The 23,539-nt window shown below is 39.6% G+C and overlaps 1 protein-coding gene across 3 annotated transcripts in view; it reads right to left on the bottom strand.

Moving 5' to 3' along the window:
* The window catches only part of RB1CC1 (RB1 inducible coiled-coil 1), a 158,558-nt gene that overhangs the window by 54,041 nt on the left and 80,978 nt on the right, over window positions 1-23,539 (bottom strand). For all 3 annotated transcript variants that reach the window (XM_074944388.1, XM_074944389.1, XM_074944390.1), the window contains 3 exons: window positions 23,323-23,426; window positions 20,637-20,763; window positions 8,620-10,520 (listed from right to left, as the gene is read on the bottom strand). In XM_074944388.1, coding sequence (XP_074800489.1) covers window positions 8,620-10,520; window positions 20,637-20,763; window positions 23,323-23,426 — 2,132 coding nt within the window. The remainder of the gene's footprint in view (window positions 1-8,619; window positions 10,521-20,636; window positions 20,764-23,322; window positions 23,427-23,539) is intronic.

Below are 23,539 nucleotides of genomic sequence, written 5' to 3'. Positions count from 1 at the left end.
TGTTAAAGATGTCTTCAGACTCCTCTACAGCCTCCTCAGTTTTTAAGTTCAAGTTGGTAGCCACGCTTTTAAGGAGGGTCTGGTGCGCCTTGAAGTAATCAGGGTGGGGGGCTGCCCATTTGGGAAGGATCCGCCACCGCTTCATCTGGAAACGACGACGATTGCACCACTGGGGGAGGGGCACGTTCCCCTTCCTTCTCCAGGGATGGCTTCTTAGGTATTGGAGTCCGATGCACTGCCCCAGTGTCAAATTCGGTACCGTGTTCCGATTCTGGTGCTGGCGATGCCAGAGATGGTTTGTTCGAGGTGGCCAGGGAGGACTGGTGGGAATATGGGCACACCCCATGGGTTCCAGTACAGCCATTGAGTGGGCTACTGTCCTGCTGCAATGCTGGTGGTGCAGGGTGCCGCACCAGCTTTGCTGGTCGGCAGCAAATCACCCCTCCTTGGTGAGGGGCTGAACTCCCAGTTCGAGACCAACCATTGCCCTTCTGGTGACAAGGGCGGAGCCTTTGAGGCCTGAGTCTGCCGGATAACCCTAGCCGACAACAGGCGAGGATCTGTGCCTGCCCAACTAGTGGTACCGGGGGGATGGAGACCTGTGCTGAGACAGGGAGTGATCACGTCCCAGTGGGGACCGACATCTGTGAGACCGTCTGGGTGACGATGACATGCGCCGTGGAGATGTTTGATGGGAAACTCACCGGTACCGGTGGCACAGGGGAACAGTGCCTCGATTCCAGTATCCCATGTCTCATAGGGGGAGAGTGGGGCATCAGGGACCTGGGTCTTCTGACCGGAGTCGCGATGCCGGGGTCCTAGGGCACGGAGATAGGGACGTATGTTTGCGGTCTGGGGACTGAGGGTACTCCACTGCCCTATAGGGCAGGCCTATGATCAGCTTGCACTTAAGTGTTGGACCTTAGCCGAGTCTGGCACCTGGCACGCTGTCTGCGGTGCTGGTCGGCCTGCTTGTTCTTTGGCCACCAGGAAAGCCTGGGTTGGGCACATGGCCCGACATACATAATTTGCCCAAGGCCCCCCGTCCCTTCTGGTGCTGAGTGGGAGCAATCCGACACCGGATGAAGTGCAGCCTCCATGAAGAGGGCCCTCAAGTGAATATCCCGCTCCTTCTGGGTTCTAGGGCGAAAGTTCTTATAGATTCTGCACTTGTCCTTTATATGGGACTCCTCCAAGCACTTCAAACAATTGTCGTGGGGTCACTCAGACATCGGCCTGTTGCATGATGAGCATGGTTTGAAGCCAGGAGAGCAGGGCATTCCCCGCTCCAGCTGGGACTCTAACTACCAAACTAACCTAACACTTAACTTAATGGCTAACTAAGTACCAACAAACTATATACAAAGACAGACAATGGGCTGTGAAGAACTGCTAACGCTCTTGCAATGCAAGACAAGGTGCTCCGACCAACCATCACAGGAGATAAGAAGGAAGTGAGAGGGCACGGGGTCAGCAGCACCTAATATACCCACGCATGAGGGCAGCACTTTTTTTAGTCTGTATGGTTACAGACACACTTGCTGACATCTATTTTGAAATAAATTACCAAAATAACTGAAACTGATTATACTGTATTATTTTGACAAATAAGATATACAGAATTTTAAAATACTATGTGCAGATTTTTTGGGGTGGGGGTGGGGGGACGCGGCGGCACACAATAGCCCCGAGTATAATCTATAATTATACTTTGCACTCAATTTTAAATTGCCAAAAAAAGCTTATTTAATTCTTTAAAAAGTCTTAATGGAATCAAAATGTTCTACATATTAGAAAGACTGTTACAAGGAGGCCTGGATCAGCATGTGAAAGCAGAGAATTTTGGCAAGTTTTCCTAGTGGACAGTCCTAAACCTGGAAATATAACTGATGAAAAATGTCTGGTCTCTGTTTCCACCTCTGGAAGCAGATGAAAATCCAGTATGAGGATTGTTGAGTGAGGACAGGATAGAAAAGTAGATTTATACTTTTGATTAATAAAATCTGAAAACTTCTGCTCCATCCATAACTATATATAACACTGAATCATAATAATTAAGTCCCAAATCTCTCAAGATTTTATGTATGTGAAGAACAGGCATCAGCTGTGGTAACACAACAGTGAACTAAGATGATGTGTGCCTGTCATAAACAAAAAGTTTTCTTCAGAAAAAGGGCTTCTCAGGGATACTACTGAAAGCTTGCACAGTTCTATCTCAGAGACTTCAATTCTATCACCTGTAATATCATAAATTCTGACATCCACTCTTCAGAAACATGTCTATCACTGCTAGCCCTGGGCAGAAGCATGCATTGTAATTAAAAAGCTATTTTCAAATATTGTTACATTTTATTGATGATGATGAGTGCTTCAGATATTGATCTTTCAGACTGCTGTGTTTTGTAAAATGACTGGGTTTTATTTTAAGTATGTATTATACGCAATTTCTCTTTGGTTAAGTCCTGGGGTTTATGGTTCATTCTCCTCCTCTTCCGCCCCCTCCATATTCTTAAGTATCTTCATAATTTAGTAATTTGGCTTTCATGGCACTGTTCTTGTTCTCCTACTTATCTGACTACCACTAAGAATCTCCCCTAGCAGTCCCTCGTATTCCCTTTGCCCCCTTCCTGATGGGGTCGAACAAGCCTCTGTTGTAAGTTGATACCTGTTCTTTGGGCATCTTAGTCCTATATGACAGTGCGCAGACACAGATTTAACCATTATCTCTGCGCTGACCACTTCCAAATGTGCTTCACTCTTGGCCTCCCTCTTTTTGTCCAGTCCTATATATCATGTCTGAAACATACCAATGGAAGGTATGTCATCAGCTCTAACCCTAATATAGATAAAGAATTTGGGTTTAATCATCTTTCTTCCTAAACACTCTTCACTTCCTCAATTCAAATCTACCCTCTATTGCCAATATTCACAATCTGGAGTCATTCTCCCTACACCTCTAGACCTTTCAAAATCTTCCTGCATCAATGTCCATATCTGGAAAATAATTACAGAAACTTGTCTCCTATTACATACCCTACCATGCTAGTCATGATGCTCAGTTTCTGTGCATCTCTCCAAGCACATCTGAGGTTACTTCTTCAACTCCCATCTCTGTGCCTAGCATATCTTTTATGCAAATTCCTTCTCATTCTCAAACTGCACTTGTGTTATTTTCTTTGCAACCAAAGCAATAGCTGCCGGTGAGCAGAAGAAGCTGATTAGTTGCGTTTCTCAGTTACTAATGTTGGAATCAACAAGAGAATTTTTAGATTTACAACCTTTATTTAAGCAACTGATAATAGGAACCACTGAATTCATTTCCCCCCTTCCTCCTCCTTTCCTTACAGACCTATGACCTCATTCATTATCAACTATAATGGTATTTCAAATAAACCTGAGATTCGAAGTGTAACAACAAGCCTAAAACTAATGCAGTTTGAGAAAAAAAACTAGATTTGATTACCTTTATTTAAATCATCAAAATTACAATCCCTTTATATAAACAGACAATATGCACTTTTAAAAATCATTGCAACTTTTGTACAAGACATTAAAAGTTTCAGACTTTACAGTATACTAACTTGTAAATTTGCTTGCTCTTTCACTTTTGTTCTTGTACTTTACTCATTCTAAAAGAACTTTCCAATAAAAGGCTTCAACACAATGTATAAAAAAAACTTTACCCACTGAGTACATTTCTGTGTCTGAAAGATGAAGCAAGCCACCATTACTTATTTCCATTTTGCCATTGACTTTAATGGGATTGGAACTGGGCCTGAAGTTGAACATAGTTAATAAGTGTGAAAGCACACAACTCCTTTAATCTAAAAAGTATATACCTTTAAAAGTTGTACATTATTCTTTGAAAATATGGTGCTTAGATCAACATTTAAATATGCACTGTTTGCAAAGCTAGATTATTAAAAAAATCTAACACTTTAGGCCCTACACAAACAAAACAATGTACGTATAATATCATAGCAAATATTGCATACTCTGCTTTGTGTACATGCAGAAGCTTGTGTAAGTGTTGCTCTCCTCTTTTTTTCCCATCACACATCTATGCAATTCAGAATGGATGGATTAATGAGCTAGAAACCGGATTTGAAATATCTAGACTTCCTTGAACAAGTTTAAATCATGCAACAATCAACTCAACTCTTCATTTGTGAAGGGAATTTATTTATTAAAGTGCAGTATACAGCGTGGGCATATTTGGGATGAGACCTTACAAACAAGGACCTTTCTGTTTTACACGAACACAAAAGATTACATTACACGATTCATAATGGGCAGGGAAACTGCTCTATTTGCAAAACTTTCCCCATCCTGGATATTTCTGCAGCATACTCTACACCAGAGGTGGGCAAACTACGGCCTGCGGGACCATCCTGCCCGGCTCCTGAGCTCCTGGCCCAGGAGGCTCGCCCCTGGCCCCTCCCCCGCTCTTCCCCCTCCCACCCAGTCACGTCACCGTGCGGGCAGCAGGGCGCCGAGCTCCTGCCGCTCTGATCGGCATGGTAAGGGGGTGGCGGAGGCACGCATGGCAGTGTGGGGGGTGGGGGGTTGAGTAGAGGGTCCCGGGGTGGGGGGGGGGCAGTCAGGGGCGGAGGGTCCGGGGCAGTTGGATGGGGCAGAGGTTCTGGGGCGGTCAGGGAACGGGGCGGGGGGGGGGGGGTTGGATAGGGTGTGGGAGTCCCGGGGGGCCTGTCAGGGGGCGGGGGTGTGGATAGATCGGGGCAGTCAGGGTACAGGGAGCGGGGGGGGGGGGGTGTTGTTGGATAGAGGGTGAGAAGTGGGAGGGGGCGGATAGGGGGCAGGGTCCAGACTGTTTGGAGGACACAGCCTTCCCTACCCGGCCCTCCATACAGTTTTGCACCCCTATGTGGCCCTCGGGCCAAAAAGTTTGCCCATCCCTGCTCTACACTATGTGTTGCTTTTTTATTCACGGACTAAGAAAACACAGAAAGGGAAAGGTTTACCATGCTGCCCTGTTAATGTGCTTCAATGATGTTCTATAGAGACCACCAATAGACATTTGAAGTTAGACTTGGTATGATGACGGAATTATCTTTCACCTTTCTAAGATGGCCAACATGGGTGCCAATTAGAGTTAAATTTTGGAGGAGTTAAATTTCTTGTGTGGAGAAAAAACCCTATCCAATAAGGACAGAATCATTTTACATATAGGCTTCTCTCCAGATATTAGTTGCTTTTGTCTATTTGTCATTACCCCACAGTCAAGAAATGAACTAGTGATCTTTTAATGAAATTTTCTATATCCTATTCATCTTCTGAGTCATCCAGTCACACAGAAGAATCCATTAAAAGAGCTCATGTCAGTGTTTATGACTACATTAAGGGCTTGTCTATACAAGAAGTTAGTGCACAGCAAACTAAGCTGTGAATTTACTGTACACTTGCTAGTCTGATTAAGTCCCCATGTGGGCACACTGTGCATTAAAAGTGCCTTGAACGGTTTAGTTTATTACACTTTAAAGAGTATTTAGCTAAAGCACACAAAGGCACTTTTAGCGCATAGTAAGTGTACACATGGGGAATTAGTGTGAAATAGCTTGTGCACTGTAAATTTATATCTTATCTTGCTGCTCACTAACTTCTCCATGTAGACAAGACCTAACACTTCTGGGAAATTTCCCACTACAGCAATTTTATTGGTGATATGAACAGGTGTACACATACCCCATAACTGCCAGAGAAAGCTTCCTATTTGTCACTGGTAATAGCTTTTTCAAGTCCCGTTTTAATGGAAACTTGTCTAATATAGATAGCTTGCAGTAAAGTCTGCCAAATAATGTCTATTATAAAGATCCTCCAACAAAAAAAAACTTCAAAAACAGACTCCAACGAGAAACTGCAGAATTGGAATTAATTTGCAAACTGGATACCATTAAATTAGGCTTGAATAAAGACTGGGAGTGGATGGGTCATTACATCAAGTAAAAACTATTTCCCCATGCTTATTTTTTCCCCTGCTTGTCAACTGTTTGAAATGGGCCATCCTGATTATCATTACAAATTTTTTTTTTCCTCCTGTTGGTAATAGCCCACCTTAATTGATTAGTCTCGTTACAGTTGTTATGGCAACACCCATTTTTTTCATGTTCTCCGTTTATATCTATCTTCCCTCTGTATTTTCCACTGCCTGCATCCGATGAAGTGGGTTTTAGCCCATGAAAGCTTATGCCCAAATAAATTTGTTAGTCTCTAAGGTGCCACAAGTCCTCCTCAGTTTTTTTGTTTTTAATTGATTATATCTTTGCCCAACTAACTGCCTGGCTGAATTTTTCTATGCTGGGTGTCTGCCTCAGGCTGAATGGTTTTTTTTTTGGAAAGTTTCAGTTCTCCTAGTTCAGCCATGTCCAAGCAAAATTAGGGATGACATTCTTTTGCTTATATTAATTCCTACAGCTATTTCACTAAGAAGCTCTACCAACTCCTTGCCTTGGGAGCAAGAATATGATATTTGGCAGAGTGTAACACTAATATCCAGGATGTTCCTTTTGCCACCCTCATGAAAATGCACCCAAATTTGACAATGTTATAAGCATCTGGAAAACTGCTTGTTACTTAGTACTCAGCAGAGCAGTGGCTCTCAACCTTTCCAGACTACTGTACCTCTTTCAGGAGTCTGATTTGTCTTGCATATTCCAAAGTTATACCTCTCTTAAAAAAGAACTTGCTTACAAAATCAGACATAAAAATACAGAAGTGTACACTATTACTGAAAAAACTGCTTACTTTCTCATTTTTACCATATAAGTATAAAATGAATCAATCAATTGGAATATAAATATTTCACTTACATTTTACTGTATAGACTATAGAGCAGAACAAACAAGTCATTGTATGAAATTTTAATTTGTACTGACTTTGCTAGTGCTTTTTATGTAGCTTGTTGTAAAACTAGGCAAATATCTAGATGAACTGATGTACCCCCGGAAGACTTCTGTGTACCCTCAGCGGTACGCTTACTCCTGGTTGAGAACCACTGTAGTAGAGGATTGTTACCTCTTCAGTACACATCACCCATTCTGAGCACTGAATGAGGCAGGGGTGCTATGGAAAAAATAGTATGTGATCATGTAATTAAAGACTACCATAGTGTATAAACAGGCTGAATTAAAGTTGCATTGAATTAAAGAGTACATGACTGTATAAACTTAACCTTTTAATGTACATTTTTTGTATGCAGTACTGACAATAGTTAGAGATTTCACCATACAAATGATAGTGTCAAAATCAAACTGATGTGGATAAAACTAGTATTTAAATCAAATTTCACCTTTTTAAAATTTTGTACTGCAAACGTATAATATTTTTGAATTCTACATTTTGAGAAAAAACAGTAATTTTAGAACTCTATCACACTCACTGACATTTAAAAAGAAAAGAAAGATCTCATTTAAATTTGTATCCAGATCTTGGACCACATTGTTTTTCTGCTGAGCTCTGTCTATTTCATTGATATTTCATAATCTCAATTTACTCCCCAAGCCCATTTGCCTGTTTTATCTACCTACCATATCATCAAATCTAGACTGAAAACTCAGAGACTGCTTCTCTTACTCATCTGTACTATACCGAGCACAATGAGATCTTTTATTGGGGTTACTAAGTGCTAACAATATAAATAACAAAATATGCCCTCTGTTATATTTATGTGACTATGGAAGTAAATGACGTTTGCACGGCACTTAAAAACATTTGATCTCCTTTCTCTGTAAACATAATGAAATTCTGGTTGCCACACTTTCTTTCAGAGGCATAAGATGATATATTTCATGTAAGTTATCATGGAACAGTTGCTGGCAAGTGGCAGGTTTATCTGCTGCCAGCAAATGAGTGGTTAGTTGCCAAAAAAGGAATATGGTTTCTTAAAGCAGCTTTTATGTACCATAACAATATACTCGCTTCTAAAATTTCCATTGTACCATGGACCAGCACCATAACTAGATATGTGCAGAGTGTGTACCCTGAACTAATGTGGATGATGTACAATCTACATAGAACCAACCCTGAGTTACTTAGATTTTTTTTTAATAGATGTCTTTTTTTTCGGACAAGATGGAGAGAAGATAATATTGCACACCCCAAGTGAAAGGATAAAAAGTTTTTATGTTAAAATAATGAATCTACCAAACTCTGCTTGTGCTTAGGATCTCTGTGTGATATTTTTCAGTAGTTTATGAAGTTGAAATTCAAAAGCCCTATTTTTTTTAAAACATTTAAAAATATGTTTTAAACCTTAAGATTAATTAGACACTGACTTTTTTAAAAGCTTGTATTAAACGTGGTTTTAAATCCACTACTCGTTTTGAAGTTCTTTCCAGAGTGTTAAGGAACAGTAATGTAACTTAGCTCTACAAAATATTGAGTTAATTTATTAATTTAGAGTCCACTGATGCAAAAAAATGTTACCATCTATGAATCTTAACAGTTTGAAACTCTAAGTCAAAATAGTTAAACTGCATCATAAATGTCTAGGAACCAAGGTGGTGTATTGTAGACTACCTTGTAAATGCAGTACACCACAAAAATTGTTGAATTATCTTATTTTTAGATCACTAACAAAGTACAACTTAATTCTTACAGTACCTCTGATTTACTTGCATCTCAAGTAGTTGTATTTTTTCCAAGAGTTCTTTTTCAACAGCTTTCCTCTGTAATTCAAACTCCTTAAGGGTCATTCGTAATGCATCCTCTTTTTCAATATTGAGCCTTTGAACAAGTAGTTTTCTTTCCTGTTCTTGGTTAGTTATTAACAGTTCTTTTTCCTCCTCAAGATTATGAATAACACGTTCAAATTTGTTCTTCTGTTCAGACACAGCCAATTTTTCCTCTTTTTGCTTTTCTAGGGCATTCGCTTCCACTTCTAATTTACTCTGTAGTTCTATTATTTGTTCTTTGAGACTTTTTTCTACTTCAAAAGCTTTTTGATGTAAAGAAGTTACTTTGTTTAATTCAATTTTAAGTACATTTGTTTCTTCTTCATGTCTGTCCACTAATTCTGAAATGCACTGATCTTTCTCAATTGTCATTAAAGTTCTTAGCTCTACTAGGCCCACTTGATATTCATCATTATTAACTTGTATCTTATGGTTTAAGTTATCTAACTCCTTTCTTAAATTTTCAGTTTCCTTATCAATAAAGGACTTTAGGATCTCCTGTTGCTGAGTTCTGCTTTCTTCCAACAACATCTTCATTTCATCGGTTTCTGTTTCCTTCAGTGCAAGTTCAACTTCTAATTTGCACCTCAAATCCAACAGATCAGAAACTTTGAGTTTTAACTCCTCTATCTGTTGCTCCTTATCTTGGACAACTGCTGCATGAGATTCCTGCATTTGTTCGAATCTCTGCTGGTTTTCTTTTTCTAACTTATCTAAACAATCCTTGTGCTCAGCTATTAGTTTCTCAAATTCCTGAGTATGCCTGATTTGTAGATTGTTTTCCAATTCTTTAAGGTGACTTTGCTCCAAACTCTGAAGCTCTGCCCTCAAAAGATGAATTTTTTCATCATTTTCAATACGAAGCTTTTTCAAATCTTCCAATACCATCTCACGTGACTGTCTCAGTTCTTTAATTTCACAATTCTGATTCTTCATTTGGCCTTCCAATGCAAATAATTTCCGCTCTCTCTCATTCTGCAGACAAACAACGGCTTCTTTTTCATTCTTCACCATCGCGAATTCATTATCTTTATTTTGCAAAACTTCTTCAAGACCTATTAAGTCTCCCGTTAACTTTTTAATCTTTTTTTTGTTTTCTTCAACATCTCCTAGCAATGTATCAATTCTAGTTTCATACTCACTTTTCAAAGATTGCAATTCTTTTTGATGTTTATCTTTCAGTGTTTTTTCAAGTGAAAGTTTTACTTTTTGTATAATATTCCTTATTTCTACTGATGTACATTTTAAAGAATTTGAAAAGTCACACTGTTCTTTTTGTACAAATGTTCTAAAGTGACAAAGGTCTTCTTTTATGTTTCTTAAATTAAACTGCGATTCCTGGGCAACAACTCTACACTTCTCCATGCAAACATTTAGAGAATCCTCCTTTACACAAATATTTGTGTCTTGCATACGTCTACTGTCTATTGCATTGATAACTGAAGAATAGAGGGACTCCACCATCATTTCTGGACTTTGTGGATCACTTACTATATGAGGAGATGATGGATTTTCCTCTATTACAAACTCATTCACTGCTGACATAAAGTCCGACTCTGGACTTTCTGCTAGTGAATCCAAGTCCAAAGACCCTTGCTTAAGGGCTTGCTCTAAGTTTGGATGAGCGATTGTTTCAAAATCAAATGTATGAGCATCAATGCTGTCTGGAGACAATTCATCTAATGGAGCTGGGGGACACACAGGAGGACACAAGGGACCCTGAAGACTGAGTGATGGAGGAGTTCTAGAAGAGGTAGCAATTGTGGTTCCTTTAGCACTTTCCATCCTTGGTGTAGTAGCAGATTGTGGTGATGCTTGACTATTGGAGATCTGCAAGTATAAAATTTAAACCAAAGCTTTACAAACTGAATGATAAGTACATTAATTTTAAGATTTAGCTAAAACTTGGCAATATCATAACAAATAAAGTAACCCGAGCACTAGAAAGTGTCAGAATCATTATACATATAACTTTTCAAAAATGGACGCTAAAAAGTTAAGAAAATGTAAACTCAAATGGTTTTGACAATTTCAGCGTCTTCCTTGAAATCTTCAGTTAGCAAGTGTGTTGTGTGCGCAACATTAACTACATGTATACCAAAATTTACTATAATTAGTGTGATTGTGAAGTATATGTAGTGTAATTTAAGGACTGTAATGTAATTTTATATATTGTACAAACATCTGAAAGTGATAGCAGTTGCCAAAAAATGCTAGGAGCCAGGAAATTAAAGAAAACCATCATATATTTGATATGAAAATTAATTATCTTTGCTACTGTGCTTTGTTTTCTAATACTGTCTGAACTTGCTTTTCTGAAAGTATTACTTAATGAAAAAAGTTGACTTCTGATTTACACTATAATAATATGAATAATAGGATGCAAAATTAAGATCTAGATAAAGAGAAAAATATGTCTAATGAAGGCTTCTCTCTGCACACAATTCCCTTTCTTCTTTTTAATCAACTGTTAAAACATTTTATAATAAAGTACATTTTTAGTATTTCAACAAAAATATAAGATTTCCCAACATATTTATAAAATGTTCTTGATGCAGTAAAACTCATCCATAGTAATACAGACATCGAAGGCAAATCAGGTTTCTCCTCTTTTTCACAGATGCAGAAAGATGTAACAACAGGGGCCTTCAATAGATAGTACAGAGAAGGGCACAGAAGAATGAAAAATAGCCTACCTGATGATTTTCTTTCTCAAACTAACCCTCCCCCATTTGGGCCACACCTCTCTTCCTATAAATACTGGAGAAAGTTCAGACTTGGTTAGGGAGCTCCAGAACTTGGCCATACCCCTTCATTAAAACACTGAGGGCCAGATTAACCGGCCCATTAGATCCATGTTCTGCTGCCAGAATAGTACAAAGCAGACAAAGCTGGCTCACTCAACTTCCTGGAACTTTCCCTTGTGAAGTAAACTGAACCAAGGGGTCTTGGCAAATTTTCTATTTACTCCAGAGAATCCAAGGGCAGTCTCATTTCAAGTCTCAAGTGCTGGACAGAGTCTTGAATTAGAAAGTGAATCTTATCCCAGTGGGGTAGAATAAGCCACCCAGTCTTGAACCTTTCTCTGATAAAGCAAGGGTTAATGGGCTAGGATTATCTAGGTTATGTAATGTAAAGCAATTTCTGATACTAATGTAAATAAATTTGCATGTCTCAGTGAAGTTTTCAGCTTCTGAATCACAAAATTCCCATCACTACTAGAGCTGAATGAATAATTGATTTGTTGGTTCACTAGCAATTCCGAAAAATTGTGGGGGGAACTGGATCAGGTTGAACCATAAAAAAAAAAATCCAATAAAAATGCAGTGAATTCAAAAAATCTGTTTTACTTGCCCCACTACCTGTGATGTGGGAGACCAGAGTTCAGTTCCTCCCTCTGCCTGATGTGGAGAACGACTATGAACTGCTACTGTGAATGACAATGAAGTCATTGGGCCAGAGAGAGAGAGAGAGCGTGAGAATGACACTACAGCCTGCTGCTTAGGGTATTCTCCTAGGATGTGGGAGACCAAGTTCAAGTTCCTGATCCAATGACTAAATTATCCACAATGGAACAGCCTGATACATCAGAATATCCCAAAGCCCAGTGGCTAGGGCCAACTCCCGTAACATGGATGACCCAAGTTCAAATGCTTTCTCCACATCAAGCAGAAGGGGAAGTCAAACCTAGGTCTCCCACATGCCAGGTGAGTGTTCTAATCACTGGGCTTAAAGTTATAAGGAAGGTTTCCTCCACCTCCTCATGCCACTCAAGGCCAAAAAAGAGTATTTTTTTTTTATTTTGGTCAAAACTATTTGGCAGATTCATGTCTAATTTGTGAACAGGTTTGGGTCAACCAAAAATGCATTTTTCGGAGAAGCTATTCATCTGATACATTTTGCCCAACTTAAAACATTACAATTAGCTATAACTAGCAAGCTTTTTTTCAGTCTCAGCAAAGCAGGCAAGGACTGAATGAACAGAGACTAAGTTAGCTCCCCCTAGGTCAAGGCTGAGCCACAATGGCAGAGTGTAGGCTTTTTCTTTTGTGGATACCTAGAGTACTTTATTCTCCAGGACCAGCAACTGTCAAACACTAAATTCACACTCATGATTTACTTGATTATTTAGAGGTTTTCCAGTGCTGTCACTCCAAGGACTATGTTACTTATCAGTCTATGTATATTCCAAAATAATTTTCTGGAATACACCTTTTATTTCCTCAATACTACCGACAGAAAGAGTACAATTTTCAAGCAGGCCAAGTTTGAACCTCAGAATCACAAATAAAACTTAAAACATTCATTCAAACAAGCATAAAAATCAGGACAAATAAAATGTAGATGATTTTGCTCTGTACTGAGTCTGAATTTATGTTATGGTTAATATACGGTTTTATTTCTAAATCAACGTTCTGGAACAGAGGTTAAAACCCTACTTTAAAATGTGTATCTTATAGTTAATGTAGGAATCTCATCACAAAGAATCTTGTTTGTTAGTGCAGAACTGCAAAGCACTTCGAATTCTGCTTGATATTCTGCTGTAATCCCAATGAGTTGATGCACAACAATTAAAAAGACAAACCTGAGTAAGTTACTCATATTTCACCCACACAGACCCTCCATAAAATTACCAGGTTTTCAAGCCTCAAAGCTTCAGGCAACATGGTACAATTCCAAGTGGAAATTAGAAAGAGTAATGCAATTAGGTATATTAAAGAGTTTTCATGCTTCTCTTTTGCAACTAGCCACTGTCTAGAAAAGGATGCTGCACTTGTCTGTCTCAGTAGGCATTTCCTGTGTTCGTATTCAATACGGCCTTTTTAGCTATGAAAAAATCAGGTGATTTAAATATTAAAAAAGGGGGAAAAGTCTCCAAGAAGAGACACTATTTTTCTTAAAGGGATTGTCCCATGTTTGATACTACTATCAAACATTTTTTCCTTTGGGGTTAAATTTCAATGTATGTAATTTCTTTCAGTAAAACCTGTAAAAAACATTGCAGGACCCCTGCTGTAGTGACAAGCATCTGGATTCACAACAGATGCTTTAAAAATATATACATCAGCGACGCTTACATATATTTAATATTGGCCAAACCAGAAACATGTTTTGATGAACATGATCCAGTACTGATGTCAGGGTGAGCATACTAAATATTACTTAAAAAGACATGTAAGGTTAGGAGGTCCCAGGGATTTCAGAAATCCAAAATTTAAAGAATGCAGCAGTCTTAATACCATATTTTAGGAAAGACTGAAATCATCCGTTAAAGATTAGCTTAATTCAAAGGCGAATGATTATTATTCAGAATTTGTATGGTGCATCCCAGACATGCATGACATTGTATAATGAATAGACGCATGGCCCCTTTTCCGAACTGATCACAAAAACATAGGGGTACTGGGGGAAACAGCAGGAGAGGAGGAAAAGCAGGAGAGAGCGAGGGAGGGAGAAAAGAATACACAATAAGTTTACAAGGTTGCTTGGATAGTAGTGTGCTTCATGTTAGTCATGCTATTTTTAAAAAAGTTTTATTTTACTGCAAAGGAATGTGTTTGAAGATTAAGGAATAGTTTGGTTCGAAGCTGACCAGGACACTAGGGTAACACTTCTATTCTCACAAAAATGACACAAAAAAGGCTCTTTACTTAAAAGGTATCAAAGCATTACACATATCCATCCCATCTGAGAGCCAGCCTCGCTCATAATACAGAAGAACCTCAGAGTTACGAACACCAGAGAGTTACAAACTGACCAGTGAACATACCTCATTTGGAACCAGAAGTATGCAATCAGGCAGCAGAAGAGATTAAAAAAGGGAAATGAAGAGTATGTTTTTAAAAACATAATTTGACAGGGTAAGGAAACTGTTTCTGTGCTTGTTTCATTTAAATTACCATTGTTAAAAGCAGCATTTTTCTTTGCATAGTAAAGTTTCAAAGCTGTATTAAGTCAATGGTCAATTGTAAACTTTTGAAAGAACTATAAGGCTTTGTTCAGTGTTACGAACATTTCTGTTATGAACAACCTCCATTCCCAAGGTGTTCTTAACTTTGAGGTTCTACTGTACAGTGATTTTTAACATCACACTGGCATAGCGATTATTTATCTATTCAGAGAGAATAATGTTACTTAATGATCAAAATCACTACCTGAAGCACCCTAAGATCTCTTTGGACATCTCTCACTCAAATACTGACCAGGCTTATCTTTGTTTATACAGAGAGTTGAGAAGGCATGACAATCACTTTGTGATAATTGCATAAAATAATTTAGAGTAATAAAAAAGTGTTGGGGGAGGGCAGGTCCAAAAAAAACAAAAAAATCACAAAATAAAAATATAGAGTGACAAACCGTCAGTGTTCATTAATACTTCAATGCAGCATGAAAAATAGGACGCACCCTACAATGAAGGAAAAAGTAGGTAAAAAATCAATATTACTTAATATCAGGAAATTAAGAGTTTAAAAGCTGAAATAATCAGCTTTGAGGATCTTTAGAAAATGATCAACATCTTCAAACAAGTCTGAAGAACACCAGCATCCTTAAATAAATACCATAACCTATGATACTGTATATGTTTCCAGGGTTATTTAAACTTGTACATCATGCCAATGATATGTTGTTAAAAACATGTTAAAAGAATAAAACAGAGGTCCTATCAGGACATTTATCCACTGCATTTGGAATAGTATTTGAAGTTATTTATGCAGTTTGGGTATAAATGAGCCCCCATTTCCTTTCTTCTTCAATTTGTCTTGTCAATTTTGCCTTTGACCCTACAATTCACTGAGTGTAGATGGACTGCTGTGCCCACAATGCATCACAAGAATCACAAGGTAAAAACCTTCAGAGTAGTGGAGAGATTGGAAGATAATACATCCGTTGGTTTGAACCCAGGAGATATTTATTTGAACCCAGTAGATATCCTTATAGAGATATGGAAATATGCTTCTCAGTTCAAGAGCAACAAACCAATCTAGAGTAGGCAGGGAGAGAATGATTAGAGACAGCTGAAATTTCCTGATGTATCTGGAGTAACGGGAGTAGAACACTCTGTTTCTGGTGTTCAGAGGTACTCATTCTACAGCAGTGGTTCTCAAAGCCGGTCCATCGCTTGTTCAGGGAAAGCCCCTGACGGGCCGGACCGGTTTATTTACCTGCCGCTTTGGCATGTTCGGACGATCATGGCTCCCGGTGGCTGCGGTTTGCTGTTCCAGGCCAATGGGGGCTGCGGGAAGCCTAATGCGGGCCAAGGGACATGCTAGCCACCCTTCCCGCAGCCCCCACTGGCCTGGAGCGGCGAACCGTGGCCACTGGGAGCCGCAATCGGCCGAACCTGCGGACGCGGCAGGTAAACAAAACCGGTCCAGCCGACAGGGGCTTTCCCTGAACAAGCAGCTGACCGGCTTTGAGAACAACTGTTCTACAGCACTAGTAATCAGAAGAGCCTGTACTTTTTTTGTTAATAGCCCTTTGTGGGAAGGGTCCCTCAAAAGGGACGAGATGAGGAGCGTGCATGAAGGCTTTGAATTGGGTTCCATAGCCTTCCTTTTCTGTATCTAAAATCCATCTGTCCAAGGTAATAGTTGTCTATGCATTGTAAAATTTGGACAGAAGTTCTCCAGAACCATAGATGGGATCCTCCAAGATTGGTTAGAAGCTCTCGATTAACATGTCAAACCCACGGCCTGACATTTGGCAAGGAAGATGTGACTAAGGAGTTCTTTGTCTTTACATGAGGTTTTAAGATTTCTTCCTCTCCTGTGTCTGCAAAGATGTTTGCTGTCGAGGATGCTGTTGATAGTAAGGCTGCCTCCTCTGGTTATGGTACAAGAAGGATAAAAAATGTGGGCTATATTGCCAATGATACCTAGACATCCTCTTTCTATAAGGAGACAAATCCTAGACATCTTGCTATGGATCGAGTATCTTTCATTTTTTCCAGTATCTCATCCATTTTTGCACTAAATAGGTCAGCGATTCTCAATCAGGGTTCCGAAGCCTCCTGGGGGACTTCAGGGGTCCATCGAGCAGGGCCAACATTAGACTCTCTGGGGCCCAGGGCAGAAAGCTGAAGCCCCATCGCATGCCACCCGGGGCTGAAGTCGAAGCCTGAGTAACTGTGGCATGGGGCCCCAGACAATTCCCCTGCTAGCTACCCCCTAATGCTGGCCCTGGCTTTTATATGCAGAAAACCAGTTATTGTGGTTGTGCAGTTTTTATAGCATGTTGGGGGATGGCAAGGATCAGAAAGAAAAAGGTTGAGAACCCCTGAAACAGGCCACCCCGTTCAAAGGGTAGTCCTCCATTTTAGATTTCATATCAAATGGGAGAAAAGATGAATGTAACCAAGCATGTTTTTGTAGAGCTATTACAAATGTCCCTGATGTTGAGGTGGTAACAGAGTGGTAATATTTTGGCCTTTCTTAATAAGGGCTGATGTTAATTTCCTCTGCTCTTCTGGTAAATGTTTAATAAAATTGGACATCTTCTCCCCTAACTGAAATCTAGCCATAACTGCTTGGTAGCTAGCTATGTGCATGTTTAAGGGTGTGGAAGAAAATGATTTTCTGCCCAGAAAATCCAATTCCACCCTGCCCTTTATCTATGGTGCTGGAAGGTTTTCCTTATCTAGACTTTTTCATTGTTGCTGTTGTAACTAAAGAGTTTGGCTGAGTATGCACAGGAGAACAAGAAAATCCCTCCTGTGGAATTTGATATAATAATTTGTCTGTCTTTTTAAAGACTGTTGACATGAAGATGACTATTGACAAGAAGGTTTGGACCAAAAGGGACTTTGCCAGTTGCCAAAGCCCTTCCAATATAGGCAAGGAGACTATAGCCTTGGCAGTAGATCCCAGAATATCATAAACTGGAGGTGAGATCCACAATTTTAAAATCCTATCAACCAATTCATAAAACTGAATTGCATCCTGAGGAAGATGATGCTGTTGCTATCCCGACATTGTCATCAGGAGATGAGCTACTGTGTATCTTTGAAGCATTATGTTGAAAGTCAACCTGTGGAGGTCCTTCCTGGTCATCCTCTTCTGAGAAGACCTCCTGTTCTAAGGGGGGCAAGGAGAATTCTGTAACTCTCAGATCTGTACCTCACAGGTCTGAATCTCTCAGATCCACAGATTGCATTGATGATGCTCTGGCACCCAAGAGTTTGACTTCTAGTCTGCTAAGAGAAGAGGGAAGGAGCTGGCTCATACAGTCAGGATATCCAAGGAGGCATAGGTCAGTCCTGCCAATTTCCCCAGTCTGGTATCATATCCCCAAAGAATATACCGGGAATCTGGCATTACCTTGAGCATGAACACTTTGCTTGGGAAAAGCCTGTCTCTTTGGCATAATCATGGGATCTGGATCAGCCTCTGATTGTGGATCCGATCCCAGACCTGATATCAAAGCCATCGGCGAGATCCACAATGTAGGGATCCCACACCCGGAAGGTGGAGAAAAGTTCTTCACTGGTGACCCTGTAGAGGTTTGAAGTGGATGTGGTAATGATTCCAGAGACCTCTCTCTGTACTTCTCACCTTAATCTTTTGTCTGGCAGAAAATGCAATCTCTTTGGATCCAAAGAAGAGTGAAGATGTGGATGAATTTGAGATGTAACCTCCACTGCATGTTGTTGTCTTTGCCTTAATGGATCCGAAGGTCTCATCTTCAGATCTGTACTCTTGAATCCATGTCGAGGTCTTGAGTCTTTAGATTTCAGATCTGTGATTTGAAAGTGAGGAACAGTGGAGATATGCTTTAGTTTGGCCTTTCTCTTCCTCAGAACTGAGGCAGATGCTCTCAACACATTCTGCGGATCCTTAGGATGCTTGTCCAGATATGGGGCCAGAGAGGAATGTACTGTGGCTAAAGTTGGATCTGATCAATGGGAAACAGCTGATTTGGAAATAACATGTGTCTCCGAAGCCAAATCTCTTGTCTTGAATCCGGACATAGCTGGTGCTGATTCTGGTCTCTTCTTATTCTTCTTTTTGGATCCCTTAGAGCTATCGTATTCCAAAGGTTTAGCTGAGAAGGTCTCTTTTGTAAAAGAAGAGCCTGCGGTCTATTTTCTCTCATTCCTGGCACGGGGAGTGAATATGCTGCATATCTGACAGTATGCTGGTGAAAGATTTTCAGCCAAGCATTTCTGACACTGGACATGCCTAACTGAAGATGGGAAGACCGCTGTGTTACCCTGGATTTTAGGGGTGGGTGTACACCAGAATGTGATTAAGTTAACTGCAACCATATTACGTTCATTCAGCCACCATGAAAAAGCTCACACCCTTCTTAGAGAAAATCTCAGGACAGCCTCTCATACAATGAAAAGGCTTTAAATCATAGTTAAGTGGTGAAACTTTTAAAAAGAGGACCTGGTCTGGCTCCACAATCATAGAATATCAGGTTTGGAAGGGACCTCAGGAGGTCATCTAGTCCAACCCCCTGCTCAAAGCAGGCCCAATCCCCAATTTTTGCCCCAAATCCCTAAATGGCCCCCTCAAGGATTGAACTCACAACCCTGGGTTTAGCAGGCCAATGCTCAAACCACTGAGCTAGCCCACAATCCTAGGAGAAGAAAGGGTAGGAGCCCTAAGATGGATGAACCTCAGGAGGGACACTATGCATACTGTCATTATGCAGTACTGAGACACATAAAAGAAGTGGTGTATAACAGTATACAATAGGGTCCCAGAACAAAATCCAAAGTCATGCATAAAGACTATATGAGACATTATCAGGTGGACAGAATCTCAGCTTGACTACCCTGAGAAACTAAGAATGTCGCCGTGGAAGCTGAGGCTGGAAGAGTTGCATCAGATTCCCATTAGAACAGAAGCAAATGTCTCAGCCAGCAGAACCCACAGAAACAATTAACCGTCTTCAGGAACCCACTGGAAGCAGCCACTTCCTGGCTGGCTGAAAGGAAACCAGGTAGGAAAAGGCAATTCCAAGAAGATTTGAATGGAAGTAAAATTGATTTGGGTTGGTGATGTGAAAATATCCTCACAGAAAAATACTATATAAATTAGCAAAGAGTTAAACTTATATATATTTTTTAATTTGTTAAAAGTATTTCTTTTCTTTCTATTTTGGATAAGTTATTCAGGGCATCAATGTTTTAAACTGCATTGGGATGTTGGGCAAAGCCTCAGCAGGGCTAAACCAAGTTGTCTGAGGGTTTCTCTGAAATTAGCTGCAAACACAGGAGCTAAGGATTCCTTGGCAAACAGAGTGCAGTAGAGGCAGAAAGTGAGAGTAGTCATGATAGTGCCTTGAGAGGGAGCAGAAGGACAGAGCTCCTTGAACTCACTCAAAAGGCAGTCTTGGAAATTGAGGAGGGAAATACCTGCTGTTTGTTTCTAGTGATTAAGGGAAACAAGACTTTATGTATACTCTTTATGAATAAACAGGATTGCACCAAAGAAATTCCGGACTTATGCAATCAATTTATCCTAATGGAAACAACCCATCTAAGCCCCAAAGAGGCAACAATAAAAAAAAACACCAGAGGAAAATAAAGAGATTTAAAACAAAAAATAAAACCATTTAAAATTAAATTTACATTTCAATTATCTAAATATGCAAATAAAAAGGCAAAAAGCAAAAACGTGCACATTTGCACATAGCAGTTTGATAATTTGGCCAAAAGTTAGGAAATGTTACCAGAATGATCCAAATATAAACTCTGGGGTGTTACGCTTCCTGTATTTTTTCAAAATGCCACCATTTTGCTTTCACTGAAGACTTTAGACTCCCAAAATCTTTGATAGTACATGATGAGACTTTCTCTTTAGGCCTATGCGAAAAACATATATGTCCACCACATTAATCTTTGGATTTTGGAGAAAAGATTATTTAATGAGCAACCTACTCAAAAATTTTATGAAAATATTCTTTTTTCTTAAAACCTTACCAAAGAAAAACAAATACCTTTTGCTCATTCAGCAGGTCTGTAATGGTCTGCGACATTTCATCCAAACTTTGTGCTGCTTTTACCAGGTTATGTAGAGCAATTACATGCTGGTGAAGAGGTTCAAAGTCACAAAGTATGGGAACCCTTCAAAAACAAAGTATTTTTAAATTTTAATTTCTTCAATACTACAGTACCACAAATTCAATTTAAAATGTATAGATACAGTAAACAATCTAATCCTGATTTATTCATTTTCTTTATTTCACCAATTTTGCAGGCAATAAACTAGGGCAACAACTTTATTCCAGGTTCTTTACATTAGCAACTCTAAGCAGTTTCAGTGATAGCATTCTTTCAAATGACAAAAGAAACAATTTAGATTTAAGTACCATTTCTAAGAAGTTTTAGGTTAAACTCCAGGTTATGTTCTGCCTCCCTCCCACCCCCCAAAGGAGAGGTTTATGAATAATACCTAGAGATACAATAACTCTAAGAAGTGATGAAAACTATAACTAAAGGAAACTGAATTACAATGGATTTCTCAGCTGTTTTTAAAAAGAAACGGATTGGAAAGATTTACTGTATATCAAAATTGACAGAATTTAATATAACATTGCTAACCCATAAACATTTTCCCCATAAATATTACAATAAGACTTTGGGAAAAGATATTAATTCTTAACAGCTGAACTCTCGATGCTGTGTACATAAAAAGACAGGATAATGAGTTTGTTGTGATCATGATGCAAGTGTCTCGTGCCAAGCCTCAATACTCCCCCCCCCCCCCCTTCAAAACTGCAATCCCTTTAAATTACATATGAACAGGAAAAGTAACATTAATACTAATACAATTAAAGCTGAACTATGAATATAACAAAAAGGGATGCGGTTTATATTAAAAAATAGACCAGCATTAAACAAAATAAAATTATTAAAACCTTAATCAAGGTTTGTGTGTGCAAAATATCATATGTTAAACATTTTCACTGATTTCAGATTCATAATAAATGTAATATTAATTTAGCAATTCGACACCTCGTTGTCTGGTATTCTTATATAAGTAATTTATTGCAGTAACAAATGGTGATCTCAAAGGAAAATTATTGACTAAAATATTGATGGACACTATTAGAAAAAATATTTTAAAGAAAATTCTGTGAGTAGATGCCTTGTTATAAAGCATGGAAGCTTTTAAGAATTTCTAACCTACCACAAACAGTGAATGCACTTAAACTGTCCTAACTACTTTAATTAATTTATTCACCCAAACTTGATCAAAACACTGCTTCCAATTTTAAGGATGTACTCTCTTCCCACTGAGGGCTGGTCTACACTAAAAAATGAGATTGACAGTCATGTTGCTCAGGGGTGTAAAAAATCCACACACCTAAGCAACATATTTAAGCCAACCTCAGTCTGCAGGCAGACAGAGGTAGATTGACGAAATAATTTTTCTGTTATCCTACCTACCGCCTCTCAGGGAGGTGGATTACATATGCCAACAACAGAACCCCTCCAGTTGACATAGGTAGTGTCTACACTCAAGCACTAGAGAAGCACAGCTGCAGCACGGCAGCTCTACTCATTGCAGCATTTTAAGTGTAGACAAGCCTTGGGATACAAACATGTAGAGCCAATTTCAGCCTCAACTGGCCACCTAAACTCAACCCCTAGACCAGTGGTCCCAAAGCTGTGGGGGGGCCACAGAGGAATGTTCGGGGGGGGAAGGGGTGCAGCATGGCCTGGGCCAGCCCCCACGGAGGGGTAGGGAGGGAGCGCCACCCAGCCCTGCTCTGCCCCAAGCTGCAGCTCTGTTCTGTCCCCAGCCACAGTTCCGCCCCCAGCTCTGTCTTCAGCCCAAGTTTCACTGCTGAGCCAACTGTGCAGTAATGGCAGGGTGCGGGGGAGGGGTGGGGCATGGACAGTTTCCATTACTGGTAAGGAGATGGGCTTAGACTGACTGCCATAAATGACAATCAGGCCCTGAAGAATGTGGCTGGGGGATCCGATGATCATGTTTAATACATTTCCTATTGTCCTATATGGGAGGGAGCTGTTTATTGCTGTCTGACCAAAATCAGTCAGGCAGAAAAGATTTGTAAAGGAGTCATGTAATCCAATGTTGAACAATCCTCGTGATTGCTCCATAAGGGAGCTACAGTTGTGAGAGAAGAGAGGCCCCACAGGCCTGATTTGTCCTTTTCAACCACAAAAGCCAAATGCTAATTGCAGAGAAAAGAAGAGCTGATCAAGGTAACCCTGTCAAGCAGCTCACTACCGCTCCAATTTCAAGCTATTGGCCCAGTGTTTTTATACATTTTGTACACTGTCTATGTATTAAAAGGTCTAATCTTTCTTTGACACAACAGGCATAGAACTCCTGTTAATATTATGTAAATTAAGGGGAGGAAAAAAATATAAATACAAACCTCTTTAAACAGGACAGTTTCAATGCCATTATACAGAAACAATGATGAACTGCACTGTACCCTTTTATCTGTCAGGTACTCTCTCACATTTAGGAATAAAGCTGCACCCTACTTAAATGACATCCAGCATCTCCTCTCCATCTTCTGGCATAGCCAGACAATGCTATCAAAATATTTTTTTAAATGTTTTATCTCTGTTTTGCTTTTTCATAATGGAGGTTTTGTGTACGTGTTTGTTTTTTGTTCTGTATTTTCCATTCACTAAGCCACTTACCTGAGTAATGGTTGCACTTCTGAAGGACAAAAAGACTGCAGAAACTGCAAGTCAGTTAATGAGATATCTGGAAGTTCACTGTCAAACCTGCGAGGCTTTCGTGTCTGTATAAAAGAGAAAATTTACACAGTGATGAAATGATGAATACAGTCAAAATGACGAAGGTAAGATTAAGAAGGAAAATAGTGAACAACATATTAATAGAGAACTGATTTTT

The sequence above is a fragment of the Natator depressus genome, chromosome 2, assembly GCF_965152275.1.
Source record: "Natator depressus isolate rNatDep1 chromosome 2, rNatDep2.hap1, whole genome shotgun sequence".
NCBI classification, from domain to species: domain Eukaryota; kingdom Metazoa; phylum Chordata; order Testudines; family Cheloniidae; genus Natator; species Natator depressus.
The sequence above is the reverse complement of the archived record's forward strand: the minus strand, read 5'-3'. Positions and strand labels throughout refer to the sequence as shown.